A 24134-nucleotide genomic window follows, 5' to 3' on the forward strand; every position below is an offset into this window, starting at 1 on the left:
CACGCACGACATTGTGTGCGTTCATCGATGCTCGCACATGCATCATGCACACATCTGCACACGTGGGAACATGCACTGCGTGCACACACCTGTCTGCCTGTTTCCCTGTTTCCATACAGATGGAGTCGATTCCAGTACCTGGATCCTTTCCCAAAGCCTTGGCCACCGAAGACCACTATGAGCTCATTTGCTGGGGTGTGAGGTCCAAATGTGACCCCACGACCAGGTAGGTCTCTGGGCTTGGTCCTGTGCATCTGTGTGGCGGGGGTTAGGAGTACCCGACAAAACCTGGGTTCCGTTTTTGCCCTGAGTGTAATCACTGTGTACCTTCTACATATGGCTCACGTGTGCCGTACTTAACTTCTTGGAGCATCAATGTCCTTATCTGTTGAAGGGGGAGAATGGTTTCCACCTTAAAAGCATCTTACAGGAGATGCTCTTAGCAGGGTGCCTGGCGTGTTGTAGGCACTTTAAAATGGTTGCTGTGGATATTATTATGATTATGACTATGATTTCAACCTTTGCCCCAAACTCCCATGCACCTTGAGGGGGGAAGACAGCCTTGGTAGGGGGCTGGGTAGGGGGAGAGCGGATGGAGGGTGCTTAGTGAACACCACTCCCCACATCCTCCTCCAGTCCCAAGCCCTCATTATCCCACATGCATATTCATGAGAGATAGCCTCAGCCCCACTCTGTTAAATGGGTCAGAAGCAGGAAGTGGAGGCCAGTGGGGAGAGCGAGGCCCAGCAGATAGGAGGATCAAAGGGAGTGCATCTGAGTCCTTATGGACGGGAGAATGGTAAGAAAGGATGGGACAAGAATGGACCGGGGAATGCTGGGAGTCACTGGGAGCTTGATCAGGGGATTATTCTTATATTGAGATTTGAAAACTGAGGCCCGGTGAGATCAGATTGGAGAAGCCTTGGGGTGAGTGGCAAAGAAGGTAGAGACTGTTTCCTTTGGCATCTGGAGAGCTGAGCACCTGCCTGGGTTGGGTGAGAGGCACAGAGGGATGGACCAAAGAACTCTTGTATATTTCTCTCAATGGGCACAATTGACACAGTTTGATGTGGTTGGAAAAGCTATGATGATCCTGAGTCCCCCACCTCCAGTGAGGCTCAGAGAAGCTGCTGACCGTGATCTTGCCTCCGGAGGCGTGAGAGACAGAGTGACTCTGGTCCACGCAGGAGGTTCAAGACTGGGAGAGGGCTGGGCGGGCTGCGCAAGATGCAAGAAACGAAGCCTCTTTGTCTACCTCCTCATTTCACCTCTCAATAATCCCCTGAGATAGCTCAAGCAAAAATGATGGTCTCCATTTTACAGATGAGAAGCATGAGGCTGAAGGAGGAGGGGTCGCCGGGAGAAAGCAGCCCAGTGAGTTATCCACAGCGCGGGCGGCCCCTCCATGCAGGGTGCCGTGGGGGCTGTGGGGGCCGCGCGCCTCGGTCTTGGGGATCTCGGGGAGGGGGGCACCGGGACAATGGCCGTGCATCACTCTGCTCCGGAAAATGACAACCTAAAACCAGACGCGGTTGGGTCTTTGTATTTGGGGTCCTGTCAATCCCTCCCTCCTTTCAGACGACTGCTTCTTGCTTCGAGTGCTTTCTCCATGTCCACAACTGCTCAGTGAAGTTAAGCAGCATGAGCACCCCCATTTCAGGGGAGGTGATGGAGGTGAAGTGACACCCCCCCCCCCCAGCTATTGCTTATCTTGGTTTTGGACTCCTCCTCCTGGATCAGGCTGTGGGAGACAGGGAGAGGCTCAGGAAGGAAGCCTTAGGCCCTTGGGGCACAAGTGTCAGAAGAAGCTGACCCAGGGGTGGACAACTGTGAGAAGGGCTCACTTCAGACTGCTTGGTAGCATTCCAGACACAGAGGATGGCTGGAGAGAAGAGGGCCGGGAATGGGCTCTTTGGGGATCAGACCATCAGTCACAACCAAGCTGAGGAAACTAGGCTTACAGTAGAATTCAGACATGCATTCATTCAGCAAACACCAACCACTTGCAGCGTGCCAGGCTTGGTGCTGGCATAGACGCGACTTGGACAAAGTCTCTTGAGGGTCTCAGACTAGGCCAGCACTGAGCCTATTACTGGAGAGAAAGAGAGGGTATCGTCACCTCTGCTTTCCAAGAGAGGCAGTGAGATGTCAGGGGCAGACCTTGGGTTCTGAGGTCAAGGCCAGGCCTGGTGGTCTTCTGGCCCCGCCCTTCTGACTTGTGTGGCCTTGAGGAACGATAACGAGAACATGCCATAGTCACGACCACTGTTCGTTCCGTGCTCAGCTGCCATATAGCACATCATTTTACCCCCCTGAGCCTCAGTTTCCTCATCTGCAAATTGGTTGGGGTGGGCAATTAGTCTACTTCTCAGCGTTATTGTGGGGCTTGAATGGGACCGTGTGGGTGACAGAATTTGGTACATGCTCGAGCTTTGTGGTAACTTTAGTTATTTGTGAGGCCGTAACAGGGGCCTGCTTGGTAGAAACACATAGAAGCTGGCGGATATTCGTTCCTAATTGGGCCGGGTAGTGGTTTGGAGGTGTTGGTCGTTCTCTTTACTGAGAAGGTAGGTATGGGACGTGAGCAAGGCTTCCAAGGGGGTGGGGGGCAAGGAGAAAAAGTCTTCCAAGAAAGGGGGGCAAGGAGAAAAAAAGACTTTCTGGGAGTGGGGAAGACTTTCCGGTGGCGGCGGGGGAGGCAGTCACGTGGACAAAAGTGTAGAGGAGGGAAACTGTAGGGTGTGATTGTGGAACAGTCCTGGTCACAATTAATAGCCTGACACCCTATGAATCACCCAAGGAGGCAGTCAGGCCGGATCTTTGGCCCCAGGGCCAGCTGTGAGGCACCTAGACCTCCTGCCCTAACATTATCTGTATAGGGTTGGGTGAGGAGAGGGCTGGAGGGTAAACTGAGAGTAATTACAGAGCTCCCCTTCTGGGCCTCTCCCACCTACCCTGCAGTGTGGTCGGCTGGAAATGTGATCCACCCACCCCTTCTGACCTCCTTAGCTGGGGGCCAGAGTTTGGGCGTCTCTAGGCAGCAATAAGCCGGCCAGCAGGAATGGCTCAGGGGAGCGGGTGGCCCAAGACAGGAGTCAACAGGTGGATGGAGGGAAGGATGGCTGCAAGAGTGTGAGCCCGGGGTCTTAGGAGCAACAGGGATGATGAAGAGCTCACATTTGTCAGGCATCTATTATGGGTCGTAACAGCCCCATGAGGTGGGCATCCTCACTTTACAGATGGGGAAACTGAGGCTCAGAGAGGCGAAGCGACTTGCCCAACTTTCTTTATCCAACCATGCGCCATTCAACACCTATGTTTTGGGTAGAGGCTCTACACCGAGGGGTTTGGGGTGACCACAACTTGGCCTCAGCGCCTTGGAAGGGGGGCAGTGTTGTAAGGTCGCACCGTGGCCTCGTTCGGACTCGAACCCGGGTCTCGGTATTTCCAAACCCTCGCTTTGGACCAGGACTTGCACCCGGGGCAGAGTTGGGTCGGCGGCACGGCTCGCACGGCCGCCGGGAATCCTGGCCCCCACCCCCCCCCGCTCACTTTCCCTGCCGGTCTCGCCCGGGCGCACCTGCCCCAGGTGAGTTTCGGGAGGCTCCGAGCGCCGCCGGAAAGCGACGAGCGGCTTCGGCAGGTGGGGCTGGGCGGGGCGGGGGCGGGGCCCGGCCGGGGCGGGGCGGGGGCGGGGCCAGGACCGGGCGTCCGGAGCCCCAGCGAACCCGCCGCCGGCGCCCCGCGCCCCGCGCCCCGAGCCGCCGCCATGGGGGCCTGCCTGGGCGCCTGCTCCCTGCTCAGCTGCGTGAGTCCCGAGCCCCGAGCCCGCCCGCGCGCCGCCGGCTCCTTCTTTGGCCCCGCACTTTCGTCCCGTCGTCTTCCTCCAAATAGTTTCTTCTTTTTCCTTCCTCCAAACTTGTCTTTCGGGACCCGCACCCCGCCACCTCGCCCCTCGGGTCCCCGTGTCCCTCGGTCCCCCCACCCCCATCCCGGACCCGCGGGCGCCGGGGACAGCTGGTGTCCGGGGCTCGGGTTACCGCCGGGGGGAGGGGTCGGGGCGCGCCGGGGTTGCGGGGGGAGGGGAGGGCCTTGGGCGGGCGCCCCTCCCGGGGACTGGGGACACTGAGGCCCAGAGCCCGGGGTGGGGGTGCGCGCCGCGGCCCCCGCTGGCCCAACTTCCTCGCAGGGCGCCCCTCGTCTCCCTCTCGGACATTATGATTCTTTGTGTGGCCCGCCTGGTCCCTGCCCCTCTCTGCGGTGTGTCTTTCTCTGTCCCTCCGGCAGTCCGTCCGTCAGCCTGTCGCCCTGCCCGCCTGCCTCAGTTTGTCCATGTGTATTTGTCTGACATCTGTTTCTGTCCGTTCATTTATCCGACTGTCTTTGTCCGCCCGTGGCTGCTCCATCGGTTATTGTCTCACGGGTGTCTGTCCGTCTGTCCTACCGTCCAGTTCTGTCTCTCTGCGTCCGTCTCTGTCTCTGCCTCATCCAGCCTGGTTCACGCTAAGTGCCGGGCAGTTCCCCAAGGAACCCCAGCCCCTTCCCACTCTGGGCCCCATAGCCTGAAATGCGGGTGGGGAGGAAGCCCCCATCCGCCTTTCTAAGCCACCCCTGAGTGAGGTCGGTTTGGTTTGTCACCGCCACCGGGCCCAACTCTGGGTTGGAAAACCCAGGAATTGAGAGACTGGGGGGAGTACCTGGGCGCCTGGGCCCAGGGACCTGGGGTGGGGGGCAGCCAGCCTCTGCTTTGGGGCCCGCAGCCAGCAAAGGGGAGGAGCTTCAGCCAGACCCCGGCTGGGAGGCCCCTTCTCCTTTCCCTCTTCCCAGCCCCCTCTCCTTTCCCTCTTCCCCTCATTAAACCCGAGGTTCATTCAGGCAGCTCCCTCCCCCTCTGCCCTACACAAAGAAGAACAGAGAGGAAGAGGGGGGTCTGGTGGCTGCTGAATCTCAGGACTTGCTTTCCTTTGTCCCTGATTTGTGTGTGTGTCAGGATGGGATGTGAGGGTGGCAACTTAGGGATCTAGCGATTTACTTCACAACCATTTTCTGAGAGTGATATCTGCACAGCAAAGCTGTAGAGTGGGTCTTTGGACAGTCCTTGTCCTCTCTGGGCCTCCATTTACCCACCTGTGAAGTGTGTGGGGGCGCACATGTGCAGAATCAAGAGCTGGTCCCCGAGATCCCTTTCTGCCCAGTGAATTCTAGGTTTGGGCTGGCTCTCCTGGCCAAGAGGGGTTTGCTTCCTGGTGGGGGAGGGAGAGCTTCCTCCAAGTTGACCAGATTTCCATTTGGCTGCGCTCGCTCGCTTGGGAGTGGCACCCGTTGAGGGGCGACCTGCCAATCCCCTGTGCCTGGTCTCTCCGCCTCCTTCATAATGCCATTTGAGGAAGATTGAAAAGTGCCCCACCCAGTTCCTGGCCAATAGTGAATGGAGCTATTGTTATTATCATCTTGGAAAGGTGGGTGGAGAATTCCCTCTGGAGCCCAAGCCGGTCACTGAGTCACGGAATCCTACAAGGCTGAGACCAGAAGCCACATGACAGGTTTGCTTGAACCCTCAACACGTAGACGAAGAGAACTGCGGCTCAGAGAGGTTAGCTGACTTTCCAAAGGTTGCACAGTGAACGGATAGGGAACCGCACAGTCAAGATTAAAATCTGATTTCCTGGTCCAGGCGCTGTCCGGTGGTGGCACAGACCAGCACTGCAGTGAGCACTATATATGTATCCCGTCATACAGTCCTCACAGTGACCCCAGTGAGGTAGTTAATCATTCTCACAAATGATGAAACTGGATCAGAGAGGGAAGGTGATTTCTCCACAGCCACACAGTATTAAGCGGTGCAGTTAGGTGTGACTGGACACTGATAACAACCTGTTTCTTTTTTTTTTAAAAATTTTTTTTTCAACGTTTTTTATTTATTTTTGGGACAGAGAGAGACAGAGCATGAACAGGGGAGGGGCAGAGAGAGAGGGAGACACAGAATCGGAAACAGGCTCCAGGCTCCGAGCCATCAGCCCAGAGCCTGACGCGGGGCTCGAACTCACGGACCGCGAGATCGTGACCTGGCTGAAGTCGGACGCTCAACCGACTGCGCCACCCAGGCGCCCCAACAACCTGTTTCAATGGAGATTTGCCCCATAGGAGCAAAGTTCTAATAGGGGGCTCCTGGGCATCTTTGGAACATTCTGGAGTCTGAGGATCCTTGGAGAAGACTTCTAGCCTTGAGGTATTTGCATCTGCCCATCATGCCCTTCGGTCAGCATTTGTATTGGGCCGAGCATGAGTCCTGGCTCAGAGAAGATAAGATGGTCCCACAACGGGATTCTCTCTTTCTCCCTTTGCCCCTCTCCCCTGCTCGTCCTCTCTCTCACTCTCTCTCTAAAATACATAAAATAAAATAAACAAAGATGGGCGCACAACAGGATGGGAGTCACAGGGCAAGCCAGCACACGGCCGAATGTTTCGGGAGGGCCTCCTTGAATATCTGCCTGCCGTAGAATCTAATTCTCTGCCCTCTACGTGTGAGGGAGCAGGAAAGGGTCAAACTATGGGACTCAGATCCTGGTGAGGGCAGTGACTTCGGCCCCTCCATCTCCTCTGCTTGTGTGACCGTGGGCAGTCACTGGTCCCCTCTCCCTAGGGCTGAGAGATTAGGAAGTGGGGAGAACGGTGGGGCCTCTCTCAGTTGGGACGATGAAATGGAACTGAGATGAACACACCAGTATATTTAGCAGGAAGCTGGCCTGCAGTGGCTACTCGAAGCACCCCAGGGTGATAAAATGCTCAAGACCACACTCGAGGAAGTGGTCAAGCCCGTGACATCCCGGCTGTCTGATTGTAGAGCCTGGGCTCTGTCTGAGCCACTTCACTGTCCTGCCCACAGGAGCCCATTTTATGGCAGAGGAAACTGAGTTCCACCGTGGGGAAAAGGCTATTACTCTTAGTGCTGCAGGGGGAAGTGAGCGTGCACTGAGTGTTTTGGGGGCTGATCTCTTCTCTCTTGTATTTCGTCTAGTCCTGGGTTGGCTCAGCCAGTAATGGGGCTGTTCATGAAGTCTACAAGGTGCATCCCATCCTTGCTGGGACCAGTTTTTTGTATCATTGTGGCAAAATATCCATAACATAAAATTTACCATTTTAGGGGTGCCCGGCTGGCTCAGTCTGTAGACCATGCAAGTCTTTTTTTTTTTAATTTATTTATTGTTTAATTTACATCCAAGTTAGTTAGCATATGGAGCAACAATGATCTCAGGAACAGATTCCTTAATGCCCCTTCCCCATTTAGTCCATCCCTCCTCCCACCACCCCTCTAGCCACCCTCTGTTTGTTCTCTATATTTAAGAGTCTTTTATGTTTTGTCCCCCTCCCTATTTTTATATTATTTTTGCTTCCCTTCCCTTATGTTCATCTATTTTGTCTCTTAAAGTCCTCATATGAGTGAAGAACATGCAACTCTTGATCTCGGGGTTGTGAGTTTGAGCCCCAGGTTGGGTGTAGAGATTACTTAAGAATAAAATCTTAACGGGGCACCTGTGCGTGGCTCAGTTAAGTGTCTGACTCCAGCTCAGGTCATGATCTCACAGTCATGTGAGTTTGAGCCCCGCATCGGGCTCTGTGCTGACAGCTCAGAGCCTGGAGCCTGCTTGGGATTCTGTGTCTCCCTCTCTCTGTCTGCCCCTCCCCCATTCCTGCTCTTTTGCTCTCAAAAATAAATAAACATTAAAAAAATTTTTTTTAATCTTAAAAAGATTGCATTTTAACCTTTTATTTTTTGGTTTTCAAGGAGCTGTAATTTATCTTAGGAAACATGGTATATATATTTAAAATGGAGGTCTGTTTTTATGATATCAAAATGATATCATCCCAGATGAACGAGAGGGGGAAATATCGTGAGTTAAAGCACACAACAAAAACTCTGGAATCTGTCTTCCTTCCCTTTTGGAATCTGTTCTACCAGTGCTCTTGCCCTGTTCCCAGAGGTACCGCCCACCACCCCCTCCGTCTGTCTTCCGTCTGTGCCCAAAGTGACATTTCTGTAATGCAGATCTGATGCTCTGCTTCCTCCGCACCAGTCTTGCTCATGGCTTTCAGGATAAAGTGCAGACTCCCTGGCACTGCCCGCAGGGACCTTGGCCGTCCCTTCCATCACCCCTGTAGCCTCTCTTGCCAGCTGCCCCGAAGCTACTGTGTTTCTCACAGCTTAGCAGGTGCCAATCCCCTTGTAGGAACACCTTTCCCTTCCCCACCTAGCTAAGTGCTCACTCTTCTTTGAAAACTGCCCCCTCCTTTTTCCTTGTCCTGAAATCCACATCACATGAAACTGACCAGTGTAGCCATTTTTAAGTGTGGGGGTTCAGTGGCAGTGAGCTACATTCACATTGTTGTGCTGCCAGCCCCACCCTCCATCTCCAGGATTTTTTCATCTTCTCAAATTGAAAACTCCCTGCCCATTCAGTAATAATCCCCACCTCCCTCTCCCCAGCCTCTGGTAACCCCCCAGTCTGCTCTCTGTCTTTCTGCTTTGTGTCACTCACTGTAATGTCCTCAAGGTTCTTCTGTGTTGTAGCATGTGTAGAGTTTCCTTCCCTTTTAAGGCTCAGTAATATTCCACTGTATGGATAGACCGCGTTTCGTGGTCCACGGATACTTGGTTGACTTCCACCTTTTGATGTGAATAACGCTATTATAAACTTGAGTGTGCAGATACCTGTCTGAGTCCTTGCTTTTGACTAATACCCAGAAGTGGAGGGCCAGTTGGTTTTAAACAATACAGCTTTATTATTTTTTTTTTAATGTTTGTTTTTGAGAGACAGAGCACAAAAGTAGGGGAGGGGCAGAGAGGGAGAGAGAGACACACACACACAGAATCCGAAGTAGACTCCAGGCTCCCAGCTGTCAGCACAGAGCCTGACGTGGGGCTCAAACCCACAAACCATGAGACGATGACTTGAGCTCCTCAAGTAGTGAGGTGAGCTCCTCGTTGTTGGCAGTGTGTGAACGGCAGAGGCTACCTTCCGGGTGACTCTTCATTAGAAAGTCTGGACCAGTTGAATGCCAAGGAGCCCTGCAGCCTGAAAACGCTGAGACGCGGGGCTACCTGATTCCCCTTCCCGAGGACCCGGCTGCTGCTAGGACACAGCCAGTGTTCTGGTGCCTCTCTGTTGCTGCGGTTCCCCTGAGTGCATTTGGGGGAGGGGGTTTGTAATCGTAGCACAGGAGCAGCTCCGTGGCTGCCTTGGCTTCTCACATTGCATCATACATGTTAGTCCGTGTTGCTCTGCAGCCCGGTGACTTTTTTCTTTCCTGCCCCTGTTACAGTCCTTGGAGTAAATGGACCACCCCTGGCCCCTGGTGCAGGACATTTAGGTTATTTGCAGTCTTTTGAGATTCTCATAGGCCCGTAAAACCTAAAGCTTCATGTCCATTTTATTTTTGTCTTAATTTAAAACATTTTTTTTAACGTTTGTTTACTTTTGAGAGCCGGGGAAGGGCAGAGAGAGAGGCAGACACAGAATCCCAAGCAGACTCCAGGCTCTGAGCTGTCAGCACAGAGCCCAACTCCGGGCTTGAACTCAACGGACCGCAAGATCATGACCTGAGCTGAAGTTGGACGCTTAACCAGGCGCCCCTTGTCTTCATTTAAAAGTTTTCTTCTTTAGTAATAAAATCAACTTTATTGAGGCATAATTTATATTGACTTCTGTTTAGCTACACGTACCCACTTAAGTATCATCTACACATCTGCTGCATTCAGCAGAGAATCCCTCTTAGGGGAGGACCACGATGTCTTGATGGGCATTTAGTTCTTTTCAGTTTTCCCCTAGTCCTTTCCTTGTGTGAACAGTGCCGCGATGATCTTGCCTGTGCGCGTGTGTATGCGTGTATGCACGTGTCTGCCCTTGCTCGCGTGAGCTGGTAGTTCTGTAAGAAGAGGTTCTTGTAGCAGCGATGCTGGAGGTGGAGTGACCCGGTCAGAATGTAGGAACGATTGCCAGGTGCCCAAGAACCCACCGGAAAGCCGCTGGTGGTGGCGGCTGGTGTGTGTCTTTCTCTCCCCGGTCTGGTCTGTCTGGCTGCCGGCCCTGGGAAAATTCCGAGGTTTCGAGTGTCGGCAACACCTGGGTTTTGATCTCCAAGAATTCGAGTGAATTGAAAGGCCAAGCCCCCTCCCCCTTCCCTGATTGCAGTGGGGAAGCTTTTCTTAGGTCTCAAACGGAGATGGTAACAAGCCAGAGCCAGGCTCTGACTCGGGCACCTCAACTTCTGGCTCCCGAGATCAGTGCTTGTGGGCCCCCGTTGGCTTTTTCTGGCATTGGAGGGACTGTTTTGACATTAAATGAGACTGCCATTGATGAGCTAGTGAGCCCTTGGTACAGACGGACATGAGCTCAAACCCCAGGTCCTCAGCTTACTTGCTATGTGTGACCTTGGTCGTGTCACCTGTCTGAGTCATTTTCCCCATTTGTACGTGGGAGGTTACGACACACTTACTCCATAGTGTCAGTGACACTTAATGTAGGTAAGGTGCTTGCTTACCAGGGTGCCTGGGACGGGATAACTCATAAAGGATAGCTGTCACTATCACTCCTTGGCTCTCAGCACTGCTGTCCACTTGCCGGGTGACTCTGGCACATTCTTAACCTCTCTGATCTCAGTTTCCTCATCTGTAAAATGGGACTAATAGCCAGTCTGTCTGATAGCCAGAATGTTCTTTATGTCTGTAAAGCACTTTTCTGGCATTTGCTTGTCCCCTCACCCCCCAGAAGGTGGCCAGGGGTAGGAGGCAGGGCTTGCGGTGTAACCGTGAGTTGCTGGACAAGTTATGATTCGGGCCATGAAGAAGAAATTCATCCTGCAAGTATTTCATTTCGCTGTACTTGGCTGTGCGGGTGGGAGAGATGGGTAACGGGGCATTTCCAGGGGCGTTTCTATTCTTGGGAAGAAGGGAAGGGGAGACGGGAGGGCAGCTACATTTCAAGCAGAGTGTGCTGTGTGTCTGGTGACCAGTCCAGAAAGTAGGGTGCTGGGTCCCTCTCAGCCTGCTCTCCGTAGAGCCAGTCTCGCAGTGTAAGGCTGTTCCTGTCCCCAGCTTTAACCCCTTGATGGATGCCCTCTGCTCTTAGGGTCAACACTACGGTTCTGCACATGGCTGCCGGGCCCCGCCAGCCTGGCCAACCTCACCACTCCCTGCTCGCCAAAGCTTCCGTCACAGCGGCCTCTTTCTCTTCCTCCATCGTCCGGCTCCTGCCTGCCCCAGAGCAGCCTCCGCCTCTGTTCCCTCTGTCTGGAACACTCTTTCTTCCCCTTGGTCGGGAGAGAGCCTCCTCATTCTCCAGCTCAGCTTAAATGTCACTTGTTCAGGGAGGGGACCCGCTACCCCCAGTCTAAAGTGGGCCCCCCTCAGTGACTCTCAGGGCAGCACCTACCAGGACAGGCGTAATGATCGTTGAGTGTGTTCCTGTAGGAGGGCAGAGCCGGTGTCTTTCTTGCTGTTGACTCTTAAATGCCTGGGTGAGGAGCTGGGGCTGTTTGGGGGAAGATAGACGGGTGACCAGGTATATCTGGTGGCGGGCCCGGTTCCCAGGAGGGTCAGCCTTCTTTTGGGGCGCCAGCTGTGAATACTGTGGCATCAGCAGCCCCCAGAGTGATTTCAGCCAGTCCCAGGGAGGCCAGGGGCTGACTGGCGCCAGCTTGGGCAGAGGAGCCGGGAGAGGGAAAGGGTTAGACCGCCCCGGAGCAGGAAATCACAGCCACTCACAATTCTACATTCCATTCGTTCAGCAGGCGTTTCTCTGAATGTTTCTTGAGGTTTTAACATATGTCTGGGGCTATGCCAGACACTTTGCCTTTGTTCACTAGGTAGTCACTGAGCTCCTGCTGTGAGCCAGGCACTATCCCCCGCTTTCTGGGACGACCACAACCCCTGCCCTGGTGGAGCTGACGTGCTAGAAACAGGAGGGGGACACACATGAGTAAAATAGAAGGCCAGTCAGATGATAGTAAGTCCTATGGAGAGAAGCTAAGCAGCGAGCGGAGAAAGGAAGCCTGAGCGGGTTACAATTTAAAATTCCTGGGGCATGTGGTGACTCAGTTAGTTGAGTGTCCGGACTTCAGCTCGGGTCATGATCTCACAGTTCGTGAGTTCAAGCCCCGCATCGGATTTACTGCTGTCAGCTCAGAGCCCACTTCAGATCCTCTGTCTCCCCTACCCCTTCCCCTCCCTGCTCACTCCCTCTCAAAAATGAATAAAACATTAATAAAATGAAATAAAATTCCTGTGACAAGTAGGTACCGTTATGATTCCCACCTTATAGAAGGGGAAACTGAGGTTCAGAGAGGTTGAGTGAGTTAAAGACGGTCACACAGCTTATCAGGGCCAGAGCTGGTCTTCTAGATGGATCGCTCTATCTATCTATCTGTCTATCTATCTATCTATCTATCTATCTATCTATCTTTTACCACTCTGCTTCCCCCTGCATCAGAAACAGTGTGACCCAACCTTTTCGAGGCTTGCTTTCCTCTGGGGCTTGTAAGTTAAATGGGATAATATCTGGGGAGGAGGTGCGCCCCTGTCTGGCAGGAGGAGGGCAGGCTCCGCCAGGATTCGGGGACAGGGAAGGGGGGGATGGTCATGGGTGCTCCTGCTCGGATGGGGAAGGGGAGAGGAGGGGGGGGAGTAAGGGTGCCGTCCTGTCCTCCCCTACAGGTGTCCTGCCTCTGCGGCTCTGCCCCCTGCATCCTGTGCAGCTGCTGTCCCTCCAGTCCTAACTCCACCGTGACCCGCCTCATCTTCACGGCCTTCCTCTTCCTGGGGGTGCTGGTGTCCGTCATCATGCTGAGCCCTGGTGTGGAGAGTCAGCTCTACAAGGTGAGCGGCCCTGAGGGCAGGCAGGGGAGCGAGGTGGCCTGGAGGACTGGCCCGCAGCGAAGGCCCCGCTGCTGCAGGCTGGGGGTGCCCAGCCCTCTGAGGACGCTGGGCAGGAGTGACCCGGCTTGGTGACAGGGGCATTTCTTCACGTGGGGAGGAGAGTTTGAACCTCACGTGGGAGTTCTGGCTTCTCATAAGTCTCCCTTGGAGAATCTTACTAATCATCGTTGTCCCCTGGACACTGGCCCCGGGGCATGCTGTCCCCTCCTTAGTGCTCAAGCCCCGTTTGGGGTCCTCTCTTCCCTTCCTCTCCGCGTTTCATAGCCTGGCACAGATCCAGGGCGACATTTAGGCCAGTGGCCCTGACATGTGTGCGCGTGTGGGAAGGTACGAATGCCCTGGGGAGTGTGCTAGAAATGCAGACTCTCAGCCCCCGCCTCAGAGACTCCGAGAGGGGCCCTGGAGTCTCACTTTCCCCCAGAATCTCCGGGGGTTCTGATGTGGGTGATGGAGGAGAGCACTAGGGGGAGCCCTGCTTTCGACAGAGCCATGAGGTCCTGAGGCTGCAGGTGCGACAGCAGGGAGACACGCAGAGAGTAACGACCTGTGACTGGACCCTGTGTCCCCATCTGTCCCGGGCTGGGTGGGGGGGGGGGGGACACTCACTCTCAGGAGTTCAGCCCCAGCGGTGGGCAGGGGTGCAGATGGAGGGGAAGGAGGGGGCTTCCCTCGTGGCAGGCCTTGGCAGAGTCGGCCCGGGGTTCCGGGGGCAGGGGCCTTCACGCTGCTCTCTCTCCCCTCAGCTGCCGTGGGTGTGTGAGGAGGGGGCCGGGACCCCCGTCGTCCTGCAGGGCCACATCGACTGTGGCTCCCTGCTCGGCCACCGCGCCGTCTACCGCATGTGCTTTGCGACGGCAGCCTTCTTCTTCCTCTTCACCCTGCTCATGCTCTGCGTGCGCAGCAGCCGGGACCCCAGGGCTGCCATCCAGAACGGGTGAGGGCGCCCCTCCTGCCCGCAGCTAGGACCCCCTGCCCGACTCCAGCCCAGGCCCTGCCCCCACTCAGGAGCCACCAAAGCACAGAGATCAGCTCAGCTAGTTGCTCCCACTTCTCAGATGAGTAAGTCAGAGAGGGCAAGAACATGCTAAGGCCACACAGCACTGTAGTGACACGGTTGGGGCAGGAACCTGGGTGATCACTGTCACTCCAGCTTGGTCCTTCCCTCTGCCCCTCAGGTTTTTCAAGGGCCAGGACAGACTTTCTGTGCCCAGCAGACCACTAGAAAGTCCCTCTTCACCTGTCCCAGTACCTGCTCTTTGGGGGTGGGAGTTCTGGGGCCCACCCCCCACTTAGCCCCCCTGGCTCTCCTCGCCACCCCCAATAGATTTTGGTTCTTTAAGTTCCTGGTCCTCGTGGGCATCACCGTGGGCGCATTCTACATCCCTGACGGCTCCTTCTCCAACGGTAGGCGGCCTTGGTGGGAGGGATGGGGGCTGCCAGGGGGGAGGTGGGGTCTCCAGAGGGAGGAGCACTGGTGGGGGTTGCTCTTTGCCTTGGCACACAGACCCCAGGCTGCTGGCCGGGTCGCTGCCCCCCTCCACCCAGGGAGACAGCACCCTGGTGCTTGGCCACATGGCCTTTAGACAACGTGGGGGGGCCTGCGGAACGTGTCTCAGCCTGACCCTGCCACCTGCCACGCAGCATCTCTGTGCATGGCTAGGGACATCCCTGAGACCAGGGACTCTGCTGTTTCTCAGTGTCGCCATCGCAGGGGCGTGGCATGAACGGTTGTCGACTGGATAAATGGGTGTGAGAGGGAGACAACGGGAGCGTGCCTGCTGCGTAAATCCCAGGAAGCCTGGCGCTCAGGCTGCTCCCCTACGGCCTCGTCTCCTCTCCCCTCACCTCTCCCTCCCCTCTCCCCACCCAGTCTGGTTCTACTGTGGTGTCGTGGGCTCCTTCCTCTTCATCCTCATCCAGCTGGTGCTGTTCATCGACTTCGCGCACTCCTGGAACCAGCGGTGGCTGGGCAAGGCCGAGGAATGTGACTCCCGGGCCTGGTATGCAGGTGAGCACCGCCACTCAGCCTCCAGACCCCGGGGACTGGGACTTCCTGAGCGTCAGGGCGTCCCCGCAGCTACAGGAAAGCCTCGAGGGCATCTGGAACAGCCCCCTGCCCCAGGGCAGCAGTTGAACTGTCCAGGGCAGATGGAGGGACGGGGCAGCTGGCTCTGGGGTCACTTGAGGGGGTGGTCAGAGGAGAGCCGAACTGGAGAGGCCTTGGCGGGGTCTGAGTTCAGCGGTTCCCACAGGATGGGCCACGCACAGCCAGCCCAGACCCAGCCAAATGACACTCGGTCACTGAAGCCCCCGTGGCAGGATGGGTGCCTGTTCAGCTGTCTTTCTGAGCCGATCAAGGAGAAAGGCTCACTCAGGAGCTGGTCTGGTTTCATGCCTCTCTCACGCTGGTCTCTCTGACAGAGAGCAGGGCTTCAGCAGGTCACTATGCATCCAGTTGACTTTTCATTTTTTTTTGATTGCGAGAGAGAGAGAGAGAGAGAGGGAGGGAGAACAAGCAGGTGAGGGGCAGAGAGAGAGAGAGAGAGAGAGAATCCCAACAGGCTCTGCACTGTCAGCGCAGAGCCCGATGTGGGGCTCTAACTCACAAACCGTGAGATCATGACCTGAGCTGAAGTCGGACGCTTAATTGACTGAGCCACTCAGGTGCCCCTCCAGTTGGCTTTTTTTTTTTTTTTAATTTTTTTTTTAATGTTTATTTATTTCTGAGACAGAGAGAGACAGAGCATGAGTGGGGGCGGAACAGAGAGAGGGAGACACAGAATCCGAAGCAGGCTCCAGGCTCTGAGGGTCAGCACAGAACCTGACGCGGGGCTCGAACTCACGAACCGTGAGATCATGACCTGAGCCGAAGTCGGTTGCTCAACCGACCGAGCCACCCAGGCACCCCTCCAGTTGGCTTTTTAAAAGACTGTTGTGTGTCCGTCATATTTCTTTGCATGGTTAACTTCTTTATGGCAAGGGAGCCGTCTCAGTTCAGGTGTTGGTGAATGACAGACATTCAGGAGACTCCGATGTCATTCCTCCAATGAGGAAGCTGAGGGCTCACACAGGGGACTGCCCGACAAGCCCCCGGAGGGCTCGGGGGTCCCTGCGCCTCCTGACTCTGCTGCTTGCCACCCTTCCTGCCCAGGCCTCTTCTTCTTCACCCTCCTCTTCTACACGCTGTCCATTGCGGCCGTGACGCTATTGTTCATCTACTATACCCACCCCGGGCCCTGCTACGAGGGCAAGGTCTTCATCGGCCTCAACCTCACTCTCTGTGTCTGCGTCTCCATTGTCGCCGTCCTGCCCAAGGTCCAGGTGAGCCCGCCTGTTTTTGCCCATCCTGATGCCAGGCCCCTTGGTGTGTGGGACTTCTGGTGGGAACCTTGGGGTCCTGGGACGGGGCTGTTAGTCACAGAGGCTTGGGCTAAGAGTGTGGACTCCCAAGTCAGCCTCCCTGGGTTGGAGTCCCAGTTTGCACATCTACATGCTGGGTGTCTTTAGGAAAGTGCCTTAACCTCTCTGTGCTTTTCTCTTCTCAAATGTAAAAATGAGGATAATACCTAGTCTTTGGAGTTATTTGCAGGATGGAGATCGAGTTTGTGAGCACACAGAACAGGGTCGGGAGTATAAGTATCCATCAGACATTAACTGTTGTTATCATTGTTGTCTTTATGGAAATCGGGAGACCGTCAGGGAGGACCACTGAGCAACAATTCCTAGACCCCTCAATAAGGGGTGTTGGGAGTTCCACAGTTTCTAGTCCCAGAACATCTAGGGTAATGGGTGGGGCTCCCCAGGTCATCGTGTGCTTTTCAGAAAGCCTCTGAGCCCAGGGGTGCCTCGTGGTTGGGGATCTCGTCCCACCAGGGACTTCACAGCTAGCTTGGGTAGCCTTTGAGGGTCTTTAGCAGAAAGGTGGGGAACCTCCCTTCTGGTCAGAGCCTCATTTCCAGGTGAGAAAACTGAAGCCCACAGAGGGTGATCCCTCTGTCCCAGCTCACACAGCAATCAGTATTCATTCAACAAATACTTCCGGAACACTTACTGTATACCAGGCCCTCTTGTAGGTGTTGGGGATACAGCTGTGGAGAAGAGGGGGAAGAATAACAATAGCTACCAGTCGATGGCATCTGTCCTGTCATTTAGTCGTGCACCATCATCGTCCCCACTTTCCACTTTCATACTTTCTTGGAGGAGGAAAGACACTCGCCTGAGGTCACCCAGCTGGTAGGGGGCAGAGCTAGGGGTGGAACAGGCAGACTGGCTCCAGACCCTGTGCTTTTTTTAAAAGTTAGTTTCTTTCTTTCTTTCTTTCTTTCTTTCTTTCTTTCTTTCTTTCTTTCTTTCTGAGATGGAGAGAGAACAAGTGGGGGGAGGGGCAGAGAGAGAGGGGGGAGAGAGAATCCCAAGCAGGCTCTGCACTCCCAGCGCATAGCCTGATGTGGGGCTTGAACCCATGAACAGTGAGATTGTGACCTGAGCCAAAATCTAGAGTCGGATGCAGGGATAGCAAGTGCAAAGGCCCTGAGTGGGGGAGAGGGTTTGGTGGGTTCTGTGGACAGAGAGGAGGCCACTGTGGCTGCCCTGCGGTGGGAGGTGGGCAGGGAGGAGCTTGAGGGGGCGAGGGGGTGAACCTGGAGGGCTTTAATTCAGAGTGAAGCGTTCTCAGCAGGGGAGAGACTGAGATGATTTGTTAAGAGAGAGAATGGAGACTCCATGTTTGGGCAGCCGGGGTGGGTGGTGGGTGGCCTGGGTACTGTGTTTTCCCGAAGGGTGTGGGGTGGGATGGCCCTAGGGTGCTGGGGCTTTCTGAGGTCCCCTGGTTGGGAGGGAGTGGGCTAGGTGTGGGTGGGGTGTCCCCCACGTCTGACGGGGTCTTCCTGATGGATTGCCTCTGCCAGGACGCCCAGCCCAACTCAGGTCTGCTGCAGGCCTCCGTCATCACGCTCTACACCACATTTGTCACCTGGTTGGCCCTGTCCAGTGTCCCTGGTGAGTACAGGCCTGGTTTCGAGGAAGCCTGGGCTCATTCCTGGGTCAGTAGCGACCTTCTGGGGGGGCTGGAGACCCTCACAGGTGTCAGGGACACCTCAGCCCAGCCTGTTCCTCATGCTAGTCCTTCAGGGAGTAGGAGGACCCTCTCTGTTCCAGGATCTATTTCCCTGTCATCTGTCTGCTAAGTTCTGTCTGTCGCTGGGATTTGGATGGTCAGTTGTATGTCTGTCTGTCCATTTGGGTTGGCTGTCTGCCCTACCTCAGACCTGGCCTGCATGGGCTGAGGGTGACTGGTCTCCCATCCCTAGACCAGAAATGCAACCCTCACCTGCTGACCCACTTGAGCAACGGGACGATCCTGGCAGGCCCCGAGGGCTACGAGACTCACTGGTGGGATGCACCGAGCATCGTGGGGCTCATCATCTTTATCCTGTGCACCGTCTTCATCAGGTAGAGTGGGGGGGTCTGGCTTCTGGGGAGGTGTCACGTTGGCGGGGCCTGATGGCGCGAGCAAGGGGAAGATGTGGGAGCCAAGACACCAGGCCGGGCGGCGCGCTCGACACGTGCATGTCCAGCATTGTGCTAGTGGAGAAACCGAGTCCCTCAGGGGGGCACAGCATGACCGGGCTGCGGAGGCAGGGTTGGACGCTGCCTCCTGGGCCAGGGACGCTTCTTGCACATCCGGCTGGCACGTGCCCAGCTCGGTAGGGGCAGGCGCCTGTGGGGGCAGGGGAGAAGCCTGGACTGGGGTCAGCAGGTACAGGCTCTGTCACTCACCTGCTGTGTGGTCTTTCTGAGCTTCAGTTTCCTCTTCATAAAAGGAAGAGGGTAACCTCCAATGCCCAGGGTGGTCGTGACCCCTACAGTGTCACCTGAGAGGGGGCAGCTCATACTTAAGATCACACAACTTAAAACAAATTTTTTTAATGTCTATTTTTATTTTTGAGAGAGAGAGAGAGAGAGAGAGGGAACAAGAGGGGGAGGGGCAGAGAGAGAGGGAGACACAGAGTCCAAAGCAGGCTCCAGGCTCCAAGCACAGAGCTCGATGCAGGGCTCAAACCCACGAACCGTGAGATCATGACCTGAGCCGAACTAGATGCCCAATCGGCTGAGCCACCCAGGCACCCACATAACAACTTTTTTTTTTAATTTATTTTTTAAATTTTATTTTTTACATTTACATCCAAATTAGTTACCATATAGTGCAACAATGATTTCAGGAGTAGATTCCTTAATGCCCCTTACCCATTTAGCCCATCCCCCCTCCCACAACCTCTCCAGTAACCCTCTGTTTGTTCTCCATATTTAAGAGTCTCTTCTGTTTTGTCCCCCTCCTTGTTTTTATATTATTTTTGCTTCCCTTCTCGTATGTTCGTCTGTTCTGTGTCTTAAAGTCCTCATATGAGTGAAGTCATATGATATTCGTCTTTCTCTAATTCCGCTTAGCATAATACCCTCCAGTTCCATCCATGTAGTTGCAAATGGCAAGATTTTGTTCTCTTTGATTGCCAAGTAATACTCCATTGTATATATATATGTGTATACACACACATATATATATACCACATCTTCTTTATCCATTCATCCATCGATGGACATTTGGGCTCTTTCCATACTTTGGCTATTGTCGATAGTACGGCTATAAACATGGGGGTGCATGTGTCCCTTCAAAACAGCACCCCTGTATCCCTTGGATAAATACTTAGTAGTGTAATTGCTGGGTCCTAGGGCAGTTCTATTTTTAATTTTTTGAGGAATTTCCATCCTGTTTTCCAGAGTGGCTGCACCAGCTTGCATTCCCGCCAGCAGTGCAAAGAGATCCTCTTTCCCCGCATCCTCGCCAGTATCTGTTGTTGCCTGAGTTGTTCATGTTAGCCATTCTGACAGGTGTGAGGTGGTATCTCGTTGTGGTTTTGATTTGTATTTCCCTGATGATGAGTGATGGTGAGCATTTTTTCATGTGCCGGTTGGCCATCTGGATGTCCTCTCTGGAGAAGTGTCTATTCATGTCTTTTGCCCATTTCTTCACTGGATTATTTTTTTCTTTGAGTGTTGAGTTTGATAAGTTCTTTATAGATTTTGGATACTAACCCTTTATATCTGATATGTCATTTACAAATATCTTCTGCCATTCCGTTGTTTGCCTTTTAGTTTTGCTGATTGTTTGCTTTGCTGTGCAACAGCTTTTTATTTTGATGAGGTCCCAGTAGTTCATTTTTGCTTTTGTTTCCCTTGCCTCTGGAGACGTGTTGAGTAAGAAGTTGCTGTGGGCAAGATCAAAGAGGTTTTTGCCTGCTTTCTCCTCGGGCATTTTGATGGCTTCCCCTCTTACATTTAGGTCTTTCCTCCATTTTGAGTTTATTTTTGTGTATGGTGTAAGAAAGTGGTCCAGGTTCATTTTTCTGCATGCCGCTGTCCAGTTTTCCCAGCCCCACTTGCTGAAGAGACTGTCTTTATTCCACTGGATATTCTTTCCTGCTTTGTCAAAGATCAGTTGGCCATACGTTTGTGGGTCCATTTCTGGGTTCTCTATTCTGTTCCATTGATCTGAGTGTCTGTTGTTTGTGCCAATTACAACTTTTTTTAAAGGGGCATCTTAGCAAGTGTTTATCGGTATGGACCCTGGAGCCAAACTGCCTGTGTTTGAACCTGTCACTGCCACTCACCAACAGGGTGATCTCTGGCAGGTCACTTAACCTTTCTTTCTGTGCCTTAGTTTGCTGATCTGTAAAATAAGGATAAAAATAGTACCTACTTCACTGGATTGTTGAAAGATTATAGATGAGTCAGTATGTGTAAGGCACTTAGAAAAGAACTTGGCAGGGAGTGGGAGCCAAGTGTTTGCTTTTATTGCAAATAGCTGTGAACATTTATTTGCACAGCTGGGTGGCGGTGAGTGACTGTTTTGTGAGGGTCACCAGACACTAATACTGAGCAGAACTGCTGTTTACACTCAATCTGGCTGACTCATTACTGCCTCCTCGAGGCCCTACATGGCTCCCAGCGCTGCTTCCCATGTCTCCCCTCATGGCCAGGAGGGAGCCTCTATGCTGCTCCTCTCTTCTCCCCGAGTCGTCCATCCGGTCAGGGCCCGTTCCCCTAAGAGCAGCACACCTGTCTCGGAACATTTTGAGGCCGTTGCACATTTCGTTTGTTTTGACCTTTTTTTCAAAACCCTTTCTCCAAGCCAAGCCTGGGCAGTTCACAAACGTCTCTCTTCATCACCTCATTTGATCCCTTTTTCAACCTGGAAAGGCCCACATTACCTCCAATTTGCAGAAAAGGAAACTGGAGGCCCAGGAGGAGCAGCCGCCTGTCTGAGGCCGTGAGCATGCAGTGGCCGCAGACCTTGAGGACATGGTCCCCGCTGGTGGCGATCCAGGCACCGAGCTGTTGCCCGCTGCTTCCGGAACGCACGCCTCCCCAGCCTGTGGTCACTGGGCAGCGGCTCTGAGAGCCCCGGGGCCTGTCTGTTCTTTTTTTATTTTTATCTTTCTTATTATGTTGATATATTTATTTTTTGAGAGAGAGAGAGAGAGAGCGAGCAAGCCGGGGAGGGGCAGAGAGAGAGAGAGAGAGAAGAGAAATCCCAAGTAGGCTGCATGCTGTCAGCACAGAGCCTGGTGTGGGGCTCAAACCCACGAACCATGAGCTCATGACCTGAGCCAAAACCAAAAGTCAGGGGCTTAAATGACCGAGCCATCCAGGCACCCCAGGGGCCTGTCTGCTCTTAGCATGGTTCTTAGAATCCAGGAAGCAAAGAAGTGTGAACAGCTATGCCCAGCTACGTCCCTAGGACCTGGGCTCCTGTGTATTAGATGTCAGCATGATGTTTTGGTGATCGGGGTCAGCGAAAGCTCAGTCAGTGACTTCTCCACTTGATGGGGTGGGGCTGGGGCCCAGAGCTCCTTCTTGTCACTTTTTTTCTAAATGCAAGTTGGATCCGCGACATTGCCTTGTGTCTCAAACTATTAAATACTGTTAAAAATACCAAGACCTCATTACAGAAAAGAAATGACAAAAAACCATTACTCTTGTATTTTTAAATTATAAACATGAAGAAAGGGGACATAATTGGTAAAACTGCTCACCCAGTAGAAGGAAAATGAACTTAATAGCAAATGAGCGTTCTTAATGATTAACATTATTAGTGAATGTCATACCTGGCATGTCACTGGCGGTACTGGGTACTCATTACCTGTTTACAGACCTGGTGAATGGACAACCTGAGTAACAGTGCTTGTTTCTTTAGTTTATAGTCTGTGCCGGGCATAGTGCGAGGGGTTTTACCTTATTAATCCTCCTGGCAAGCCTACGAGGGAGGTGCCGTTCTCCCCAATTTTACAGAGGCTCAGAGAGGTCACGTGTCTTGCCTCAGGCCATGGAGGGAGTGGGAGTGGAGTTCAGAGTCAAAGCAGTTAGATAATTTCTGGGCCCAGCGCCTAACCAGCAGGTCACCGGGCCCCGAGGTTCCAGAACCGTTGTGCCCATTGCTGTGACCGACGCCCTGGCTCACGAGGCCGCCTGGAACTGCCCACCTGCCTCCTTCCTCCCTCCCCCCACAGTCTGCGCTCCTCGGACCACCGGCAGGTTAACAACCTGATGCAGACAGAGGAGTGCCCGTCTGCACTGGAGGCCACGCAGCAGCAGCAGGTGGCGACCTGCGGGGGCCGGGCCTTCGACAATGAGCACAATGGCGTCACCTACAGCTACTCTTTCTTCCACTTCTGCCTGGTGCTCGCGTCCCTGCACATAATGATGACGCTCACCAACTGGTACAGGTGCGTGCAGCCTGGCCGCGCACGGATGGAACCCGCCGTGCCAGGACGTGTGGGGCACACGTGTCCTCTCCTCTGGCCCCTCCCTGGGTTCTTCCTGATGCTCAAGGCTTGGGTGATGTCCAGGACCCTCCACAGAGCCTGCCCGTCCGTGCCCCAGCTTCCCTGCTCGGCAGCTGGCACCTTCACTAAGCCCCTGAGAAGGAGGCGACCGCGGGCTTGTGCAGGGCACAAGAGGGTGTACAGATCATGGGTGGTGATTTGCATTCTGAGGTCAGAGTTGGGATTCACGGCGGGAGGGTTAGGATTTAGGGTGTGGGGTTAGAATCAAAGTCACAGGGTCAAGAGTAAGAGTCATGAGGTCAAGGGTTGGGATTGGGCACACACAAAGTCACAGATTTGGCCATTGGGTTAAAATTGGGGCTAGCAGGCCGTAAAGCCAGGATTGAAGTTTCCAGGTCAAGGAGCTACGATTTAAAAGTCAAGGGGCAGATTTAAGGTCAGAGATATCAGAACTTGGTCATAAGACCAGGGGCCAGGGATGGAGTTACAGGATTGAGGGTCAGAGGCCAGGTTGGAGGTCAGGACTGGAGCTCCAGGGTCCCCAAGTGAGGTTATAACATAGTCTAGGACGGGGTCAGTGTTGAAATTGAGGTCAGGGTCAGGTCGGTGGTATTTGTCGAAAGCTACATCTGGGGTCAAAGACATAGCTAAGGCCAGGTGTCAAACCTATCAAGAGAGGGGGGCTAGGGTTACAGAGTCAGAGCCAGAGTCGAGGTCAGAGGTCGCACCGGGGTCGTAAGGGCAGGGCCAGATCTGCGGTCACGGCGCCGGGGGCCCGGCTCACTGGGATCATGGTGTGTCGCAGACCCGGCGAGGCCCGGAAGATGATCAGCACGTGGACGGCCGTGTGGGTGAAGATCTGTGCCAGCTGGGCGGGGTTGCTCCTCTACCTGTGGACCCTGGTGGCCCCCCTCCTCCTGCCGAACCGAGACTTCAGCTGAGGCGGCCCCCTGCAGCCAGCCCGCTCGGAGTCTCCGGGCTCAGTGAGTCTGCCACGCTGAGCCCCTACCCCTACCCCCCTCCAGGACTCGCCTCTGAGCTGGGCCCCCTGTTCTTAGTGCCTTCAGGGATGAGATCCGGACCACAGAGCTGCCTCTTCCTTACCTTTGTCCCCTGTCACCTGTACTCCCCCTCTTGGGAAAAAAAGGGCCCCTTATGCTCAGGCTCCCCAGGAGAGGGTCCTGAAGGAGAGAAGCACTCAGAGCCACTTGGAGAGTGGGAGCACTCCCCACGATGGGGTGCCCAGCACTGAGGCCTGGATATTCCTGACCACGTCCCCCAGGGCACCCCGCCCCCTTCCCGGACTCCGTGCCTTACCGAGTCTCCAAGACTTTATGCAATAAACAAGCCAGTGCACGTGC

General features: G+C 54.3%; 1 protein-coding gene across 2 annotated transcripts; it reads left to right on the forward strand.

Annotated features, from left to right (window-relative positions):
- The first annotated feature begins 753 nt into the window (after window positions 1-753).
- Window positions 754-24134, forward strand: SERINC2 (serine incorporator 2). Of its 2 annotated transcripts, XM_053898296.1 has the most exons (11): window positions 754-799; window positions 1324-1374; window positions 12710-12871; window positions 13675-13865; window positions 14256-14335; window positions 14802-14939; window positions 16083-16252; window positions 17839-17929; window positions 18241-18382; window positions 22498-22713; window positions 23579-24134. In XM_053898296.1, exons 1-11 carry the CDS (start codon window positions 785-787, stop codon window positions 23712-23714), a joined length of 1392 nt encoding a protein of 463 aa, XP_053754271.1. In that variant the 5' UTR covers window positions 754-784; the 3' UTR covers window positions 23715-24134. The 2 variants fall into 2 exon arrangements, with proteins under 2 accessions (XP_053754271.1, XP_053754277.1); XM_053898302.1 differs by lacking the exons at window positions 754-799; window positions 1324-1374 and adding an exon at window positions 3692-3808.

This window comes from Panthera pardus, unplaced genomic scaffold, assembly GCF_024362965.1.
Source record: "Panthera pardus isolate Hobbes unplaced genomic scaffold, ASM2436296v1 HiC_scaffold_11, whole genome shotgun sequence".
Lineage (NCBI taxonomy): Eukaryota > Metazoa > Chordata > Mammalia > Carnivora > Felidae > Panthera > Panthera pardus.

Excerpts from the sequence above, each read along its gene's own strand:
- SERINC2 (XM_053898296.1), top strand. Across the intron at positions 1,375-12,709 it reads CGCCGGGAGAAAGCAGCCCA|GTGTCCTGCCTCTGCGGCTC; the intron begins GTGAGTTATCCA and ends CCTCCCCTACAG. Across the intron at positions 14,940-16,082 it reads CTCCCGGGCCTGGTATGCAG|GCCTCTTCTTCTTCACCCTC; the intron begins GTGAGCACCGCC and ends CTTCCTGCCCAG.